The sequence below is a fragment of the Filicampus tigris genome, chromosome 11 (genome assembly GCF_054856515.1).
Source record: "Filicampus tigris isolate MCC_2025a chromosome 11, RoL_Ftig_1.0, whole genome shotgun sequence".
Taxonomy (NCBI): domain Eukaryota; kingdom Metazoa; phylum Chordata; class Actinopteri; order Syngnathiformes; family Syngnathidae; genus Filicampus; species Filicampus tigris.
The window spans coordinates 2,881,680-2,898,660 of NC_141227.1; the positions used below are offsets into that span (position 1 = coordinate 2,881,680).

A 16,981-nucleotide genomic window follows, 5' to 3' on the forward strand; every position below is an offset into this window, starting at 1 on the left:
TGATGCATTAATCACACTTAAATATTTACACAATCAAAGAAATGTTAATACCTTACAAAGAACACAATTAAATATATGATTGCAGTTTCTAAATTACATTTTTATTGGCTAAGGGGAAAAAGAATCTGTCCCTTTGTGAAAACAAATTGCCCCTCGAATCGACTAAAGCGTAACAATTGGTTGTGTCATCCCTTGGCAGCAAACAACGGCAAACAAGCATTTGTGATAACTGGTGATGAGTCTCGCATGTCTAGAGGAATTTCGGCCCATTCTTTTTTTGCAGAATTTGATTGAATTCAGTTGTATTAGAAGGTTTTCAAGTATGAACGGCCCATTTAAGTTCATACCACAGCATCTCAATTAGATTTAAAGACCAAGTGTGAACAAAATCCTGGCCAACCATCTTTTGAGTAATACTAATGGCTAAAACTATTTTAAGCATACTTTCGTTAGTTTTTATGACGCAACCCACCCACATTTATAATTAGACCCATAGCACCAATGTTCGGCAATTTCCAGTAATCTTCGGCGAGTGGCGTCATTTGAAGAGATCGCCGGTCACCCATTGTACTGCATTGTTGATTGTCCCGTTAACTGCTCTTTGCTGTTGTTACCGCATTTTTCGGCGAAATGGCTCGGCATGGCTATGCATTGTTCACATTCTGGCCCAACAGTTGTTTGAGCGGCCAAAAGATGAGAATAGAGAATAGTAATAGTAAATGGACCAGTTTCGTTCTCGCAAAGCGAGTGGGTTTCACACCGGTGTTAAGGCCTAGAGAGACCAATCCGACGTCGGAGGTCGTGAAGCGTCGTGGCCTCTGATTGCGCCGTCTGATTGGTGTAGTGGCCACCGTCGTAGCGTCGTAAACCGTCACGAAGCGCCTTGTGGCCGTTTACGTATATTGAATCGGCGTCGCCAGTCGTGACATTTGGTCACTCTGATTGGCTGTTAGATAGTAAATCAGCGCTCAGAAGCACCAACAGGAAGTGACAAATGCGGATAAACAGTGATCACGCCGTTGCTGCCTTAATCTTCTTACAATTACAAGAGCGAGTGTTGACAATTTAAGTATTTCACGATACCGTGTTACGTTTTGATAATCGGACCCCGGCCAACAGCTTTCCGGTTGGAATTTTCTAACCATGAGAAATGGTGACTACCGCCGCCGATGGTATGGAAGGGTATTACATCCACATCGCATGCGCAAGAGGTATTTTAATGGTCAGCGTCGCTGTCTGTCGTTGTGTATTTTTCCAAGCGTGATGTTCCGACAGCCGGCCCGACGCCACAGGGGGTAAGCGTCGCAACGTCGGATTGGTCTATCTCGCCCTTTACATTTCAACTTTCTTCCATATTAACTGGCTCCCGATTCCAGCTGTGGCCGTTCAGGCAATGCCAGTCCAGTAATTTAGTTTTTCCTGTTTGCAGATTCGTCACAAGCAACATCGAAACTGTTCAACTGCATAACTGTTAAATTCTGCAATAAACACTTGAAACCTTTTCCAGACAGATTTCAGTCTGTCTTTTGTTTCTCATTCATTCATTCCTTTGGATTGTGGCAAAAAAATGTTGATTTTTTTTTTTTTAGATCCTGTGGCCTACTGCACTTGTCTGTACTTTTTTTGTGATTTCCTGATTTAACAAATCTGGTGTTAATCAGGCCAGGGTGCGGCCAGTGAAATTAAACTCAGCTTTCCAAAAAAATGGGTTTAATTAATCATTCAACAAGGAAGGGCATTTACTTTTTCAACAGAAAGCCAGACAAGTTTGAATTTCCCCCCTTAATTAAAAAAAATAAATCTTAATTTAGAAGCTGAATTTTGTATCTACCGTACTTATTTTTGTCTTTGTAAGATATTAAAATTGGTTTGAGGAGCAAAGTCTGATAAATATGCAAAAAACTAAGTTATATCACGAAGAGGGCCAATACTTTTTCACCACACTTTATCGCAACAAGACAGAATGTTCCTATTCAAAATAGAAGAGAAAACTGTCATTTATTTTGACCACAACAGCAAGAAAGGTACTCTCCAGGGTCATTATATCCACGTCTTTGATGTGTTTGAATATGATCAAGTGCATCTTGTGTTCATCTTGTGTTGACATTCATTATACATAATCACATTGAATCAAAGCAAAATATCTGACTAATCTGTTTTTTAAATGTGTGATACAAAAAAGAGTGTCTACATTTTGGTTAGTCAGCTCTTGCTTGTAAGCCTTTGAAGCCAATTTAGCTAACAGGCCGCAAAATGAACAAGACTTGCAAATTTACAGTAATTGGGACCATAAAGATCGTTGTAGTTTTAAATATCCACGTTAAATCCCACCAGAGCCAGACACCAATATCATATTTGAGGGTTAACTGAGGAACCCTAAATCTCCAACGAATCATACTTTATTTTTGTGACAGTAAAATATTACAGCTATAATTGAGCATACAAGGTACATACAAGGCTCGAAATAACCTTTTTCTTTGAGGAGCAATTTTGCAAATTAATGACTTAATTTCAGGACCAAATGACTCATTTTTAAGAGCATTTTTTTCAGGTTAATTCTAGGAACCTGTAGCAAGGGTTTCATTAAATAAAAATACGGCAGTATAACGGGGCAGTTGAATGTAGGGAAACATCTATCAAATATTTCAATAATCGAGTATCCTCCTGAAAATTATAAAGAATAATCGTGTATAAATTATATTATTACTTGTGCTTAACAACAAACCACACCACCCCATTTGCAGTTTTGTGCTTTAATGTGTTTGTTTGGGGGGCATAGTACAAACTTTGTGATGCGAAACCGCTTATTTCGAGCCTTGCTTTACAAATTCACCACAAGTAGCCACTGACTGGATGGAAACATGACTTCCAAAGACTTAATAGTATTGTTATCTGTGGAATTACACTACTTTGGTCTATGTGAGTAAACTATAAGCACTAGCGCCAATATCGTCCTAATGTCAAATATACTTATTTCTTACCCGATTCCCTTTGAGTCCTTGTGGTCCTACAAAGCCCTGAAAAGAGGAACAAGCAATAATATATTATTAAACTGGTACAGAATCTGCACTTTGTACATGTTGGTTTTTGCCATCAAAATGCTGTCACAAATTTTAGTGCATCAAAGAAAAATATAAATATTTCCATGTATTAAAACAATTGTGGCACTCAATACAGCAACTGGAATGGCCAACTGGGTGATATACAATAGCTGATACAGATTACATATGGGTGCACAGGGGTGTGCCAAGGTCTGAAGGTCTGCTAAATACCATACACTAAATGTCCTGTAATCTGACATCAGGGTAATATTACTTTAAGGACATACAGCCCTAATTACAACAGACCCGCATCGTTACTCTGAGCAGAAAAGTAGCACTAGTACAGTAGAGTCTATTTAGTTTGTCGAGCACACAAAAAATGATTGATAAGCACTGAAATTTCAAAATCTCTATCTTGGTTTGACAGATCGGATGCCCCCCTAATTTGTATGCCCAGCGGGCGTCCCGTTGGCCCCTGCAGTGCATCTCAGTAATTACGTCCATCCATTCAAATATAGTAGAATAATGCCAGGTTGTTTTCCATGTGTGCAGTCCCAGCACCCTCTTGTGGTTAGTTTGTTAGTGCAGTTTGAATTAGGCATGTTTTGGCCACCTACGTTTAATGTTGCATTCGAGGAAGGTGGGAAATCAAAAATATCCCACTCGGATTGTCCCAGTTCCAACCTTAAAGCATTCGAGGTGAATGTAAACAACAAAGATGGCTGATTCCAATCAATTGTTTGTTGTTCTGGTTCATCTCAACACATTCTGACCCCCATCAAATCATCTTTTTCATTTCTTTGATATATATAAATAAAAGAATACCTTCAAAACATTTCATTCATTTCACCATATAACTTCATGTGAACTTGGGGTTCTTTTTTTCCGACTTCGCAACTCGTACCTCGCATTTCAAAGGGGCATTCTAGTGCAGTTTTCCTAGTTGGAAGTTGGAAAAGTCGTTCTACAGAAACTACAAACACCCCCACACAAGCAAATTAGACAGTCCAAAGAGAAAACCTGGTCTGATTATGGCTCACATGGACAAAAACTATGTACTAACTGGACATATTGCAATGGTTATCACTCCCATAATTCAGTCATACAGGTAAATATTTTTCAGCATCTCCATCCAAAAACATTACTTTTGACCTGCTTCATTCGAACACAGCATTGTGAACTACAAAAACACAATTTTGTGGGTTTTTTTCCCACTATGAGCTTTTTTTTTTTTTCGAGCAATCGCGAGGTTTCATACAGTATCATGAGCGTTCTGTGTCCCCACAATATTGTGTTAATTATCGTATCGTGTGGTTCATAGCGTGATAATATCGTATCGTATCATGACGTTTGGATATCATTACATCCCTAGCAGTCAGTATTAAGTAGTTAGATTAGCTAAAATGTTATCTGCGATTAAAAATGACTTACAGGAATGCCCTGTGGGCCAGTTGGTCCTGGTAGTCCTGCATCTCCATTCTCACCCTGCAATGACATGATAAAAAGTTTACCATTCTTTGGAATGGAATTCTCAAGTCATACTGGAAACTCACTCTCTCCCCCTTTGGTCCTGCTGGCCCTGCTACTCCTGCTGGTCCTATCAGACCCTTCAAAACAGAAAAAGAAAATAATTATACAGCAGCAGCAGATATCAACTCTCAAATACATATCTCCGATCAGCACATCAACAAGCTTTTATAAAATATAATGTACCAAATGTATGTAGAAAAAAAAAATCTTTAAAAAAGGAAATAGATGAGAAACAAATTATACTTGGCAAGACATATAATTATTACACCAAGCTTGTTGAACTACTGTCCAGACTGTTAAAAAGTAGGGAAAAAGAATCACATGTCAACAGCTGCAGTTGTTTCTGAATAGCAGTCAGAATTTGAGAGGAAAAAACTTCATTCCATATGCAATTGTATTGAATGGAAGGTGTTCAAAAACAATTGAATAACTTATCAACATGCAGCATGGGCATCTCCACATGCTCATCTTCTAAGAATGTGACGTTTACAATTTGGTCTTAAAATCATTGGGCAAAAGACTGTTGAAGGTTTATAGTGTCAAAATCTTACTTTTGAAGCAACACTGGGCAACATTATAAGTAACAAAAGACTACAGTATATTGGTGCTCTACACAGCAGATCCTATAAAAAGGAGACCATCGTGAGGATGTACACTTCATATCATCACTAAGTCACATAAAACTCAAAAGAGTTTTTCAGTTTATTCTATGGAGTGATCAAATCAATTATGTGTTACTTGGGCACTCCTAACGTCTGCTCATTCATTAGTCGTCAACCACCTCTTCCAACCGTGCTTGCTTACAGTGCTTGACGAAGGATTTCTATTTTATTTTACTACGCATTTTAAAATTAAATGAATAAATTACAATGACGGTATTGCCAATGGGATAAACTGATTGCCAATGAGAGCTTGACCGTGTGCCCCAGACAGAGTGTCTTTGAAATTAGAGATTCGATTGCAATTAATTATTGAGGCAAATTGCTTGTGTGGGTGCACAGAGTAAGGCCCATAAAGTCACTGCATGAGTTTAATGTGGAATGAAATGACTGGCCCACACAGAGCAATGAGCTTTACCTCATCAATCTTGATATATATATGTATATATATATATATATTAGTTGCCATTGTGTTGCAGCAGAAATTTAAATCCTCCCAACCCAACCCTGAACAGTCCTCTCCTCACTAAAAGTTCCTGCATCTAAAACTGAGACAATACAAGCACAAGAAGCAGGAAAGCAAGCAGACAAGACAAGAAGTCATGGCAGACAATCAAGAAAGCTAGCAAGGGGTGGAGGAGGAAGACAAAGTGGAGGAAGGAGAGAAGGGGGCTGGAACATGACTTTTGCACCACTCACCACTGGACCGGGTCTGCCGTCTAACCCATGAGCCCCCTGGATAGCGTTGTACACAGTTAGAGAGCACAGGTGATGGGGAAGATGGAGGGAGGAAGGTGGGGCGGGGGAATCAGATTGGGGAGGTGGTGGGGGTGAGTAAAGCTGTGACTCAAGTGACTTCAACAACACATTCAGATGGTGACAAAAAAAGTGTAATGGAAGTGGAGATAAGCGTGGTGATAGTGCTTTTAAGTGAGTGACTGTCAGTAACTCCTTTGAGCAGATATACTGTAGCTGAGCTTCATGATAAAACTATGAAATTTCAATGTATTGTTCTTTTTGTTTATCATTGGTTCCCTTACGATACACTCATGGCCCAAATAATTCCCGTAATTAAATTACACATTTCCTGTATATGAAAACCTTGTAGTCTCAAATTGTCTAAATAATGGCTTGTTGTTGAAAGATTTTAGACATATTGTAGAAATTTTAATTCAAGAGTAAGAAATAGTACAAATCAAAAAGTACCATTTGATTATAGATAGCATCACAACGTGAAACAGCCCAAACAGGAATTAAATAACATTATAAATGATGGCTAATAACAACACAGGCCCAGCACATTCTCATTTTATTACTATCTAATAGTAGCCTTGACCTTTCCATGCAACATTTTAACAAAGACAAACAAAACGATGTGTGTTGAAACTGAACGGTATAACATTAATCAATTTAGTTTTTGATGTATGGTTAAGAGTTAGGTTGTTAATTAATGTCTACTCAAAATAGTGTCAAAAACTTTCAAATGACATTGAGCACTTACAGGCAGTCCAAGATGGCCCCTGTCTCCCTTGTCACCTTTTTGACCTGTTGCTCCCTTTTCTCCCTTGAGGCCGACGCCTGGCTCTCCCTGTGAGACGTGTAGAACAATCACGGTCTTAAACATGTAGGCCAATTTCATATTTTGATCAATAACGATAAGACACACACAAGAAAACATTTTTGCATTTTTTTATGTTGACATGGAAAGTTGCATCCTTCTTCTCAGAAAATGTTGGTAGCAAAAGTAGCAGTATTTTTAACCACATCTATACTGATGTCCTGGTAACTGATTTCTTGGGAGCTTTTACCAATGAGTATGGGTTGTTTTTACAGATTTACAAATAGGTCAGGGCAAATTACAACTTTCGTAAGATTCAGTATATGAACATAAGAATGTACTGCACTTGAATAAAATAAATACAGAATAAATTAATGGACCCTGAAAAATAACCCTAATAAAGTCAATAAAAACACAATATACTCTTAGAAGTACAAAATAACAGTTCGAGTTTACTTCAGTACATTCAGAATCAATTTTTTAAATTGCGTATATGGTGGGACCAGAGTCTAGAATGGACTGCTTGTATATGTGTGCTAATATTGGAGATTTGAGATGTAGACCGAAATAATTTGATACTGTTTTGCTTTGGCTGATATTGGACCGTTATAAATATCGGATCTGGACACCCCTAATATTTTTAATATAATACAATTAATTCAAGATAAATCTACTTCACCTTTGGCCCAGAAGGTCCTTGTGATCCCTAAAAAAGACAAAAAAAATATATAGAATTGTCAAAGTTGTATATACAGTATATATTTAAGGTGGCCGTGACTAAAAAGCACTGTGAAATGATTGTAATAACTATAAAAAGTGGCATCCATGTGCATGAGCAATAGTGGTGTTTGTTACTGTTAGTCTATGACAGCAATGTTCATTATAGTTTGGTTTAATGGAATAATTGTCTCACTGCTGGGCCAAGTGGTCCTGAGGGCCCTGGAGGACCTGGAGGTCCATAGAGCTAAAAAAAAAAAAAAAAAAGGGAGGACAAAAAAAGTTTGAGGTTATGTATGATATGAATTAAAAAGCTCTCTTTATAAAATATTATTGTCATATAATACTGTGCTCAAACCTAACATACCATCTCTGACCTTCCTCCTTCCCCAGGCTCGCCTTTTGTGCCCTGAGAAACAGGAATTAAAGACTTAAAGACACACGTACATATTGTGTACCGGTTTATATACACAGTATATATCTACATATATCCACAAACACACACACACACTATATATATATATATATATATATATATATATATATATATATATATATATCGATACGTTGATGAATTATCGTCGGTACTTTCGATACCTTATGTTATGTTATGTTTGCACATTCTATAACATACTTTTGGAACATTTGAGGTCCTTTAAGTTGAGCTTTGTGAATGGAGTTTTATTTATTGCACTCCTGTGTATCAGGAACAGTTACTGGAACAGATTATGCACTTTTCAATCGTGACACTTGAATAAGAATGTGACAAATCAATGCTCTATGTATGGAATACTGTACATTAGGGCTGTGCACTTAATCGAAATTCAATTACAATTTCGATATTTTACACTCCACGATTACAAAATTGGCATAATCGTTAAAAAACGATTATTAATACTAATTTTGAGTTGTTTTGAGGCGCGCCGCCCTCTCTAAGTTAGCTAGTTAGCTAGCCTGCCACCCAGCCAGCCAGCCCGCACCCCGCTAGTCACACTGCACACGCTCCTACTCAACGTTTTAACAGAGTAACAGACCTAAAAATGGCACAAGACCCGCCACAGGAACGACTTGTGAACAAGCAAGGCAAGTCGAAATCGCTTATTTGGTTACATTTTGAGTTTGCCGTGGAAGATGGCGAGCAAAGATGTATAAAGTGCAAGTTGTCGCCGTATCCAGTGGCAACACAATCTATTCAACCATCGTTTGGTTTACGATGATGTTATGATACACCAAAGCAAGAAAACACCGAGTTGGATTTGGTGTCGTCCGCAATGCAAATCTCAGTCGTTGAAACACTGTACGAAGCAACCCCCACCCATCAATATTGGAGAGACACAAAAAGATAACAGAATCTATTCTATCCATCTATTATATAAGGCTTCCAAATGTTTAATTAAAAACAAAACAAAAAAAGCTCCAGACAAAGGTCTAAATGTATAGATGAATAGCATGTCTGTTATTGTGTCAAAATTGGCATTTTACTCCAAGCAGTTTACTACTTTGGCAATTTATAAGTGCATAGCAAATTAACTCATTTGTTTATACAAGGAAACCATACTTTAATTTACACATTTGTACTTATTATTATTATTATTTTTTTGAAATAATTAATTTAATAAATGTTGTTCGGTCCAAAACTAACTTAAATTATTATAGCGTTTCAAAGAATTTTGTCTTCATATTTTTTACATGTTTAAACCTGTTCTGTTTTGCAGCAAAAAATAAATCATCGTTTGAATAATCATGATTTCAATTATTACCAAAATAATCGTGATTAATATTTTTTCCATAATCGAGCCGCCCTACTGTGCGTTGTGCATGAACTAACACACAAGTGTCACATACAATAGAAAAGGCAACTGCAGAAAAAGCAGCTTGAGGGGCAGCATTGCGTACTAACGTGCCAGGTAATCCAATTGGGCCAGGGGTAACTTGAAAAATATAAAGGCTTCCTCTTACGACAGATGTGACTCAAAGGCTTTGGTCAAGTAGCCCGTTGGTAGTTATGAGACTGGATTTAGTTTGTGCTTAATGCAGTCACTCATTGGTGATCCAACTGGGTCCTGGGAAACCCATTACTCTCCTCTGGGACTTTCAGGACCGACTGGGCCCAGAGGACCAGGCTCTCCAGGTTTCCCTCTGGGCCCCTGAAGTTGAGATCAGGACAGTGATTATTTGATCTCTTTCACATCTAATCTCAGTTGGAAATGTATATGACCTCAAAAATAATAAACATGCATGTCATATACTGTACATTCAACACATCTATTCTTAAAAAAAGGAATTGTCATGTTTTTTTTTCCCCTGTAGGTTGGCCTTTCCCTGTGATTTTCTTTTTTTTCACTGTGGCGGCAAAGGGAGGAGTTAAGCAATTAGCTTTTGTCGAAAAGCTATGCTGTCACACCAGGAAGAAACCAAATCGCTCCGTTTTTTTGTACTCGTTTGTCCCCATAAATTCTGCCGTCATAGTATTCCATCTTGGTGTACTTCTTGCTCTTTTACTAACTGTTTGTTGGACCTTTGTAGATTTGTAGCTAGACTTCATGTTAAACATAGTCTTTTATTTTTGTACTTTGTTTAAAAGATAAGTTCCACTACTTGAGAATAGCACTTTATATTTCCAGTTTTCTAGTCTTTTTGTACATAATATACTTACTCGTCAGCAGCACATTTAAAAAAAAAAACTTATGGGGGGGATAATGACTTTGAGTCACTCTTTCTATGCTCTGTGTCTGCTACAACCAGTAACATTACATTACGTTACTGAAATATTCATATAAATGTCTTACCTTCTCTCCATCAAGGCCTGGGGGACCTGGGAGGCCAACTTCACCCTAATGATGACACAAAATGTAGCGGAGATCTAAGCAAAGCACCTAATAGCTGAGGCTTGATGACTAGAGTGCTATACCATTGACAAATCAGCAATCACAGGACAAACATAAAGAGATATGCCGGTATTGTACAACCACTCACACTTACATTAAAACTTGCAAGTAAAGTATTTAATTAACCAAGCACCAACATACAGTCTGCAATTCATAAATGGCAAATGTTTCATTTTAGTGAAATCTCAGGGATTAAAACTGAAAGTCTACACAAAGTCCACTCCAAAGGTTTGATGGACACCGATGTGAATCCATAATCGTTTTCACTGTGGGGCAGCAGTGCAAAGCAGTCTTCCAGTGTATTGCCATTAAATACAATTACAGTTCCTGATGATGCAAATGGTGGCTCAATTTGGCTTCCTCTGTGTTGCCAATACCATTTAAAAAACATATCTTACTTTTGTCCCAGTAAACCCAGGAGGCCCCGGAGGTCCGGGTAATCCAGGCGGGCCCTAGAAGTTGGACGGAAGAGGCAATTTACACATCTAAAATGGTACTGTTTATGCATATTTGAATTGAATGGTGATTTCCTAATACGCCCCCCAACAAACACACAAAAAAAGAATAAAATCTTACCATCATATGTATGTTGCGAATATCCTGCAAGGGGGCGATATTACAGTTACACATTTCTTACTGGTTATTTTTATTGTATTGTACAAATGATATGCAATAAGAGTACCATACATTTTCATTATTGTGGATTTCAGCTTTTCCTGGTTCGCCAGTTGGACCTGGAGGGCCCTATAACATTAGATAAAGATGATACACATTTCATTACGAACATAAAGATCATTAGTAGACATTAAAGTGGTAATGGCAAAATGCTGGTCTTTAAGTCAGGACTCACTCTTGGTCCAGCTGGGCCTTCAGGGCCAGCCTCTCCCTAGGAGCGAAACAGAGTTCCAATAGTTCAATTTTTTTATTTTGGTTCTTCCCTCAGAAGTTCTTTTCAAGCCTTTTACAAAGATTTATGATCATACCTTGTTTCCGTGATCACCCTTGTCACCCTGCAAGAATGCATCATATTTAATGCATTTTCGTTGCCAATTATTAACTGATCTTGATCATACAGTAGGTATACCGGACGTGACATTTTTGTTCAGCTAAACCTTTGCTCAGTACCTTAGGTCCCATGAGGCCTGGCATTCCTGGTGAGCCGGATTCTCCTTTAATTCCAAGTGCAGAAATGATAGCCTCTCCCTTCTCTCCCTATTAGAAACAAAATTAAGATCACTTTATTCCAGATCGCTTCAACATAATGTATTTGGCCTTCTACTAGTCTGTGTGAAATCCCCAAATGCACAAAATCTGTAGATTTATATACAACTTTATTCAAATAGCGCATTTCACACTAGCTGCAGCTGCAACAAAGTGCTTTACATATAACATGAAATAAAAATAATACAACAACAAAGACAGTGAAAGCAGCATAAACACCAGAAAACAGCAGAACAGTGTCAGTCTCATGTTGGGCAGAGCTGCAAGTGTTGGCAGAGAATAGCCTTAGCTAACAGTGTTACCGTCATTAGCTTCTGATAGGTAGCATATCATGTAAATATGTAACTATATCGCATTGTACAGCCATGAAAAAAATTAAGATACCACGCTTGTTTCTTCAGTTTAAGTTTTTTTTAAATACATTGTACAACTACAGGTACATTTGTTTGGACCAGTATATAAGTCAAAACAGAAACAGTTCATGAGAGTTGAGTTTACGAGCTAATCAAGACATTTTCCAAACGTTACCTTGATTATGGCCAAAATCACTTCTGAATTTCTTACATAAACAACTATGGCAATGTAATTACAAAAGCGGTGCCTTCAGGCATTGGTCTCTTATTTTTTTCTGTGGCTGTATACTATATAAGCATTTGCACTTTGTTTTACTCCGTCTGCAGCCTGGTCAGCATTACAAATGAGAATCTGAAAGACTCCGATTCTCCAGAAGTTTGCAATACACCTATAAAAAGTCGCTATACAGTATTTGTTGTCCATTGTTTTGTTTGGTTTTTAACAGTTGCTCGAGACCTTGTAAAAGTTGCTAAATATGCGACAAAGACGCTAAGTTGGCAAAACTGCGTAGCCACTTGCTTTGTCATATGCCTTAGCCCATCATGATAACAAAAAGCCGTACTCTTCATTTGCATGGGACTGAGTGATAGTGGATATTAACTGGGCTGTAATTCTTCACACTTTATTATATTGACAGAATAGATTTTAAGACAGCGTGAAATTGTTGTGAAAAACAATGCAAAATAGTTATCCTTTAAAATGTGAAGATTTTTGACAGCCAAAGAGAAACATGAATTTGAATGTCTATATGACACAAACATGCAGTTACAGCACAAAAATGACACAATCACAAATTCTTTTTTCATGCCAAGCCTACCCTATAGCCCCTCTTGCCAGGGATGCCAGGAGTGCCGGTCTGGCCCTTTGCAGTGAAAGACAAATAGCTATGACCTACACAACTGATATTAAGTGTATGATTCCTACTAAAACCAGCTCAATATCCACATTACCTTTGACCCAGGGGTGCCTGGGAAGCCTGGCTCTCCCTTTACAACATTGATGCCGTAAAGGTCAAGCATTACAAAGACAGAAAAGGAAGAGAAAAAAAACATGTCGTTCAAATGGCAGAAAAATCAGACAATACAAAAATAATGTATTGAAGTCAGATTGGGACTAAAGAATGCAGTTTGATAATTGTTAATAGCAAAACTTCATGCAGACAAGAAAGGTGAATGTAGATGAGGATGACCAACTGAACCATTAGCATCCACTTTCAATTTGTAGCCTTTTTGGGGGCTCCAGTTCAAGCAGGACAGGTAATGGCGTCACACAGCTCAACAACACTGCACTGCCGGGCCAACTGGTGTTTCCAGCCTGGGCGACTATCCAGACTTCTGTGGCCATTGACCATGTATTTGATGTGTCGCTTAAACATGCCAATTGACTGGAAAGGCTAATGAACTCTTTTGTCAGGAAGTGGCTCCCACATGCCAACAAGGACTCTACAACAATAGCACTCTGTCACTGCCAGCTTCCAGTCTGGTTGAAAAGTCCCTCAGCGATTCTGGGACTCTGTGCTGAGAGGCACCACTCCTACAACAGGGAAGAAGTGAACCCCAGCCATAGCTGTGCTAAAGGCCAAATCTGCTCTCCTCCATCATGACCTAGTGCGCCTCGTCCAACAAGACAGAGGAGGTCTGTGTCTGAACTCTAATACCTCTCTGACGTAAGACATCTGCAACTGAACTTTGAACCATGGCAGTAGCGGAGGTGGGCTGACAGGAGGAAGCACTCATATGTTTCAAAGCTGTATCTCAAACCAAACAAGGCGGCTGGGTTAGGTAAGAGGGTATTAAGAGGACACACACATGGAGTGAACTTTGGGGCTAAGCTTCATCATCATAGTCCATGATGTACTGTCCATCCATCCATCCATTATCTATACCACTTATCCTCACAAGGGTCGCGGGGCGTGCTGGAGCCTATCCCAGCTGTCTTCAGGCAGTAGGCAGGGGACACCCTGAATTGGTTGCCAGCCAATCGCAGGGCACACAGAGACAAACATCCGAACTCGCAATCACACCTAGGAGCAATTTAGAGTGTCCAATCAACTTACCATGCATGTTTTTGGAATGTGGGAAGAAACCGGAGTACCCGGAGAAAATGATGTACTGTCCCCTACAACAAATCTGCAGGGATTGTTTGGAGCGACCCATCCTGACCACAGTGTATAACCCTTGCAACACTCAAGCATATCCTGGTTGGTTGAGGGACCAGCCTCAAACAAGGCAGATACACACGGGTGGTTCTCAGAAATTATGGTCCAAGAGTGTGACATGAGAGAACTAAAAATAAACTTGCTCAAAACCAGGTAAAAATGATCTATACTTGAAAACAAAGCTTCCTGTTCTGTTCTATGAATAAATATAGTTCACTCAGCCCTTTGTTTGAAAGAGATTTTTGAATTGTTGTCTTCTGCTCTACTTACTTGTTCATTTAAGTCTGTTCCCACTAAAATGTTCTCACTCTGGTCTATGTCGATAATTAGCTCTTCAAAGCTTACCAAGAAACTTTCTTTAACGTCATCAGTGACTCTGATGGGGCATCGGCTGAAATCCCTCACCTGCTATTATCAATTTCATTTTGATCAGCCTATCTGAAGGCCTTACCACCTCGCATATCGCATAGTCCTTGCATTCAGGGCTCAGAATGACTCCCACCCCATTTCTTTTACTTCCTTCTCCATTGTAGTAGATTTTACATCCTTATCCCAGCTCTCTCACACTCTTCCCCATCCACATTGTGGATGCACACATATGATCCTTATGTTTCATATTCTACATACCTCCACTAATTCTCTTCCTTTCCCTGTTATGGAGCCTACGTTCCAACCACCAAACTTCACTTATTGCAATAAATATTATCTTTATCAGAGATGGGCATTCCGTCCCATTTTGTGGATGGACGGACTGAAAGTCTTTTAAAAAGGTCAGACTAGGCAAGTACAGAAGTTATTAATTGTTTAAATTCATGAAGGGAAGGGTCACACACACAAATTTCAGGCTATACTATATATATATATATATATATATATATATATATATATATATATATATATATATATATATATATATATATATATATATATATATATAGTATACTATATACTAACATCAGCAGGAAACCTTTATAATGTTCAATCAATTCATGAAATAGGGAGCATCTGTTGTTTAACTAATGACGAAATGAAGAATGGAACTGACAAATATTAAGCCAATAAATATATGCGATAACACAAACCAAAATTCTCAGTTATAGAAGTAACATCCTGTGTTGAAATAAACTTGATCGTTTTATAATATACATGGTTGTAAAATAAATGCGCAAAACTTCATTCAAGTCAATGAACTGGTCTTTTCACAATGTAGGTTACAATTATTATGTAGGTTAAGTTAACGTACTTTTGAATGGAGTGGGGAAAATGTAATAACTTAATGTAATAACTTAACGGGCAATATGCAACTACTGAGTTTGCTGGCACGAACAAACTATGAGCTGTGTAGGAGGAAAAAGGAAAGAAACACGTCACTCGCTGTCAACACTTAGCGCTTGAGGAGCGTTCAATGCCTGCTCACAGTGTGGGACATCTCAGTACTTCATCGAAACTCAATGAATTTATCAAATGCCAACAATTATTAATAGTAAAACAACGTGAGCTTTCTAACATGAAGTATTTCTTAGTAAAGCGTGTCTTACTCCAAAGAACCTTTCACCACAATCAGATTCTGAAAGCCACGAAACGGTGACGTGAAGCCGAAGGACGATCCACGCAAAAGTAGCGGTAATGTTCGTTATTTTACTTTATAATTAGCAAACACAACAGCCAGGGGGTGGCAAACATAGATGCAAATAAATATATTTCAGAAATAGTGTAACGAATTGGGTTATCTGTGTTGTGGTCGAATTTGTGTTTTGCTGGGTTGTGTTGTTTCCGAGGTTGGTGAGTGCAACGCGCGGCTCGTTGGATGGGAAGGGAATGGAAGCAAGAGGAGCGGAGGACGAAGAGGAGAGCCGTTGCGCTTTTTTGACTGAACGGTTGTTGTACTGTATTGGCGTCGGCTGCGGCCCACGGTAGCCGGTTGGACTAATAAAAACGTGATCATTAAACTACGTCTGTGTTCTTGGAAGACGCTACAATATATTTTAAAGCGTGACGTCATCGGCAGGCGCGAAGGATCCGATCACATCTGCTATCTGCTTGCTGCGGTCTGCGGGCCGTATTTAATAATATAGCAATATCTCCCTAGGGGACGTAGAAAAAATTCTCGCGGGCCGGGTGTGGCCCGCGGGGCTTTGACATATGTGCCATAGACTGTACAATTTCCATGCGCTACACAACACAACACATTCAATGGCGACTGATGTTTTGGAATGAGAGGATTTTGAAACACACGAGCCAACAGAAGGAGGCGTTATTAGACTATTCATGATTAGTAGGCACTGAATTCTCCGGCTACTGTGACGTCACATCTCCGGAAAAAGCCGAAGATGAGGGGGCGCGAGATTCAAACGGCAGACGACACATTCGGGATTGTATTTAGTGATTAAATTGCTGTCTACCAACGACCTTATCACATTTTAATGACGGTTATGCATTGTAAAAGGGGTTCTAGAGGGCTACAGAAAAGTTTTCGATGTTTGCACCCTGACCTTTAGCAACTAGTCTGTTCCCACAAGACATGGCCGACATGATTATTCCAGTAAATAAATGAAAAAAAGAAAAAATATATATATATCCAACTTAGTTGCAGCAGTTCCAGATCCAGTGACTGAAATGACTAATGAGATAAAAGTAGCCTACATACCCTTTTCTGGATGCACAAAAAGTTGAAGAAAAGATTGGTTACATGTATATTCATACATGACTTGTTTTGATAGATGCAGTGATGGACAGTAACTACATATGTCATACGCACTGCAGGGAGGTGAAGGAGAGGGTCAGGGCGTTTTCTTCAGACGTTTACCTCTGTTGTGTGGCGACTGTGAGCCTCCAAAAATTGATTCATCATAAAT

At 38.8% G+C, this 16,981-nt stretch overlaps 1 protein-coding gene across 1 annotated transcript in view; it reads right to left on the reverse strand.

The window, feature by feature from the left end:
• Window positions 1–16,981, reverse strand: part of col13a1 (collagen, type XIII, alpha 1) — a 57,607-nt gene that overhangs the window by 12,534 nt on the left and 28,092 nt on the right. The window contains exons 17-33 of the mRNA XM_086045802.1: window positions 12,919–12,954; window positions 12,786–12,830; window positions 11,519–11,605; window positions 11,377–11,403; window positions 11,244–11,279; window positions 11,081–11,137; window positions 10,970–10,993; window positions 10,792–10,845; window positions 10,295–10,339; window positions 7,873–7,914; window positions 7,702–7,752; window positions 7,468–7,494; window positions 6,732–6,818; window positions 5,930–5,965; window positions 4,595–4,648; window positions 4,473–4,526; window positions 2,982–3,017 (exon numbers count right to left, since the gene is read on the reverse strand). Coding sequence (XP_085901928.1) covers window positions 2,982–3,017; window positions 4,473–4,526; window positions 4,595–4,648; window positions 5,930–5,965; window positions 6,732–6,818; window positions 7,468–7,494; window positions 7,702–7,752; window positions 7,873–7,914; window positions 10,295–10,339; window positions 10,792–10,845; window positions 10,970–10,993; window positions 11,081–11,137; window positions 11,244–11,279; window positions 11,377–11,403; window positions 11,519–11,605; window positions 12,786–12,830; window positions 12,919–12,954 — 798 coding nt within the window. The remainder of the gene's footprint in view (window positions 1–2,981; window positions 3,018–4,472; window positions 4,527–4,594; window positions 4,649–5,929; window positions 5,966–6,731; window positions 6,819–7,467; window positions 7,495–7,701; window positions 7,753–7,872; window positions 7,915–10,294; window positions 10,340–10,791; window positions 10,846–10,969; window positions 10,994–11,080; window positions 11,138–11,243; window positions 11,280–11,376; window positions 11,404–11,518; window positions 11,606–12,785; window positions 12,831–12,918; window positions 12,955–16,981) is intronic.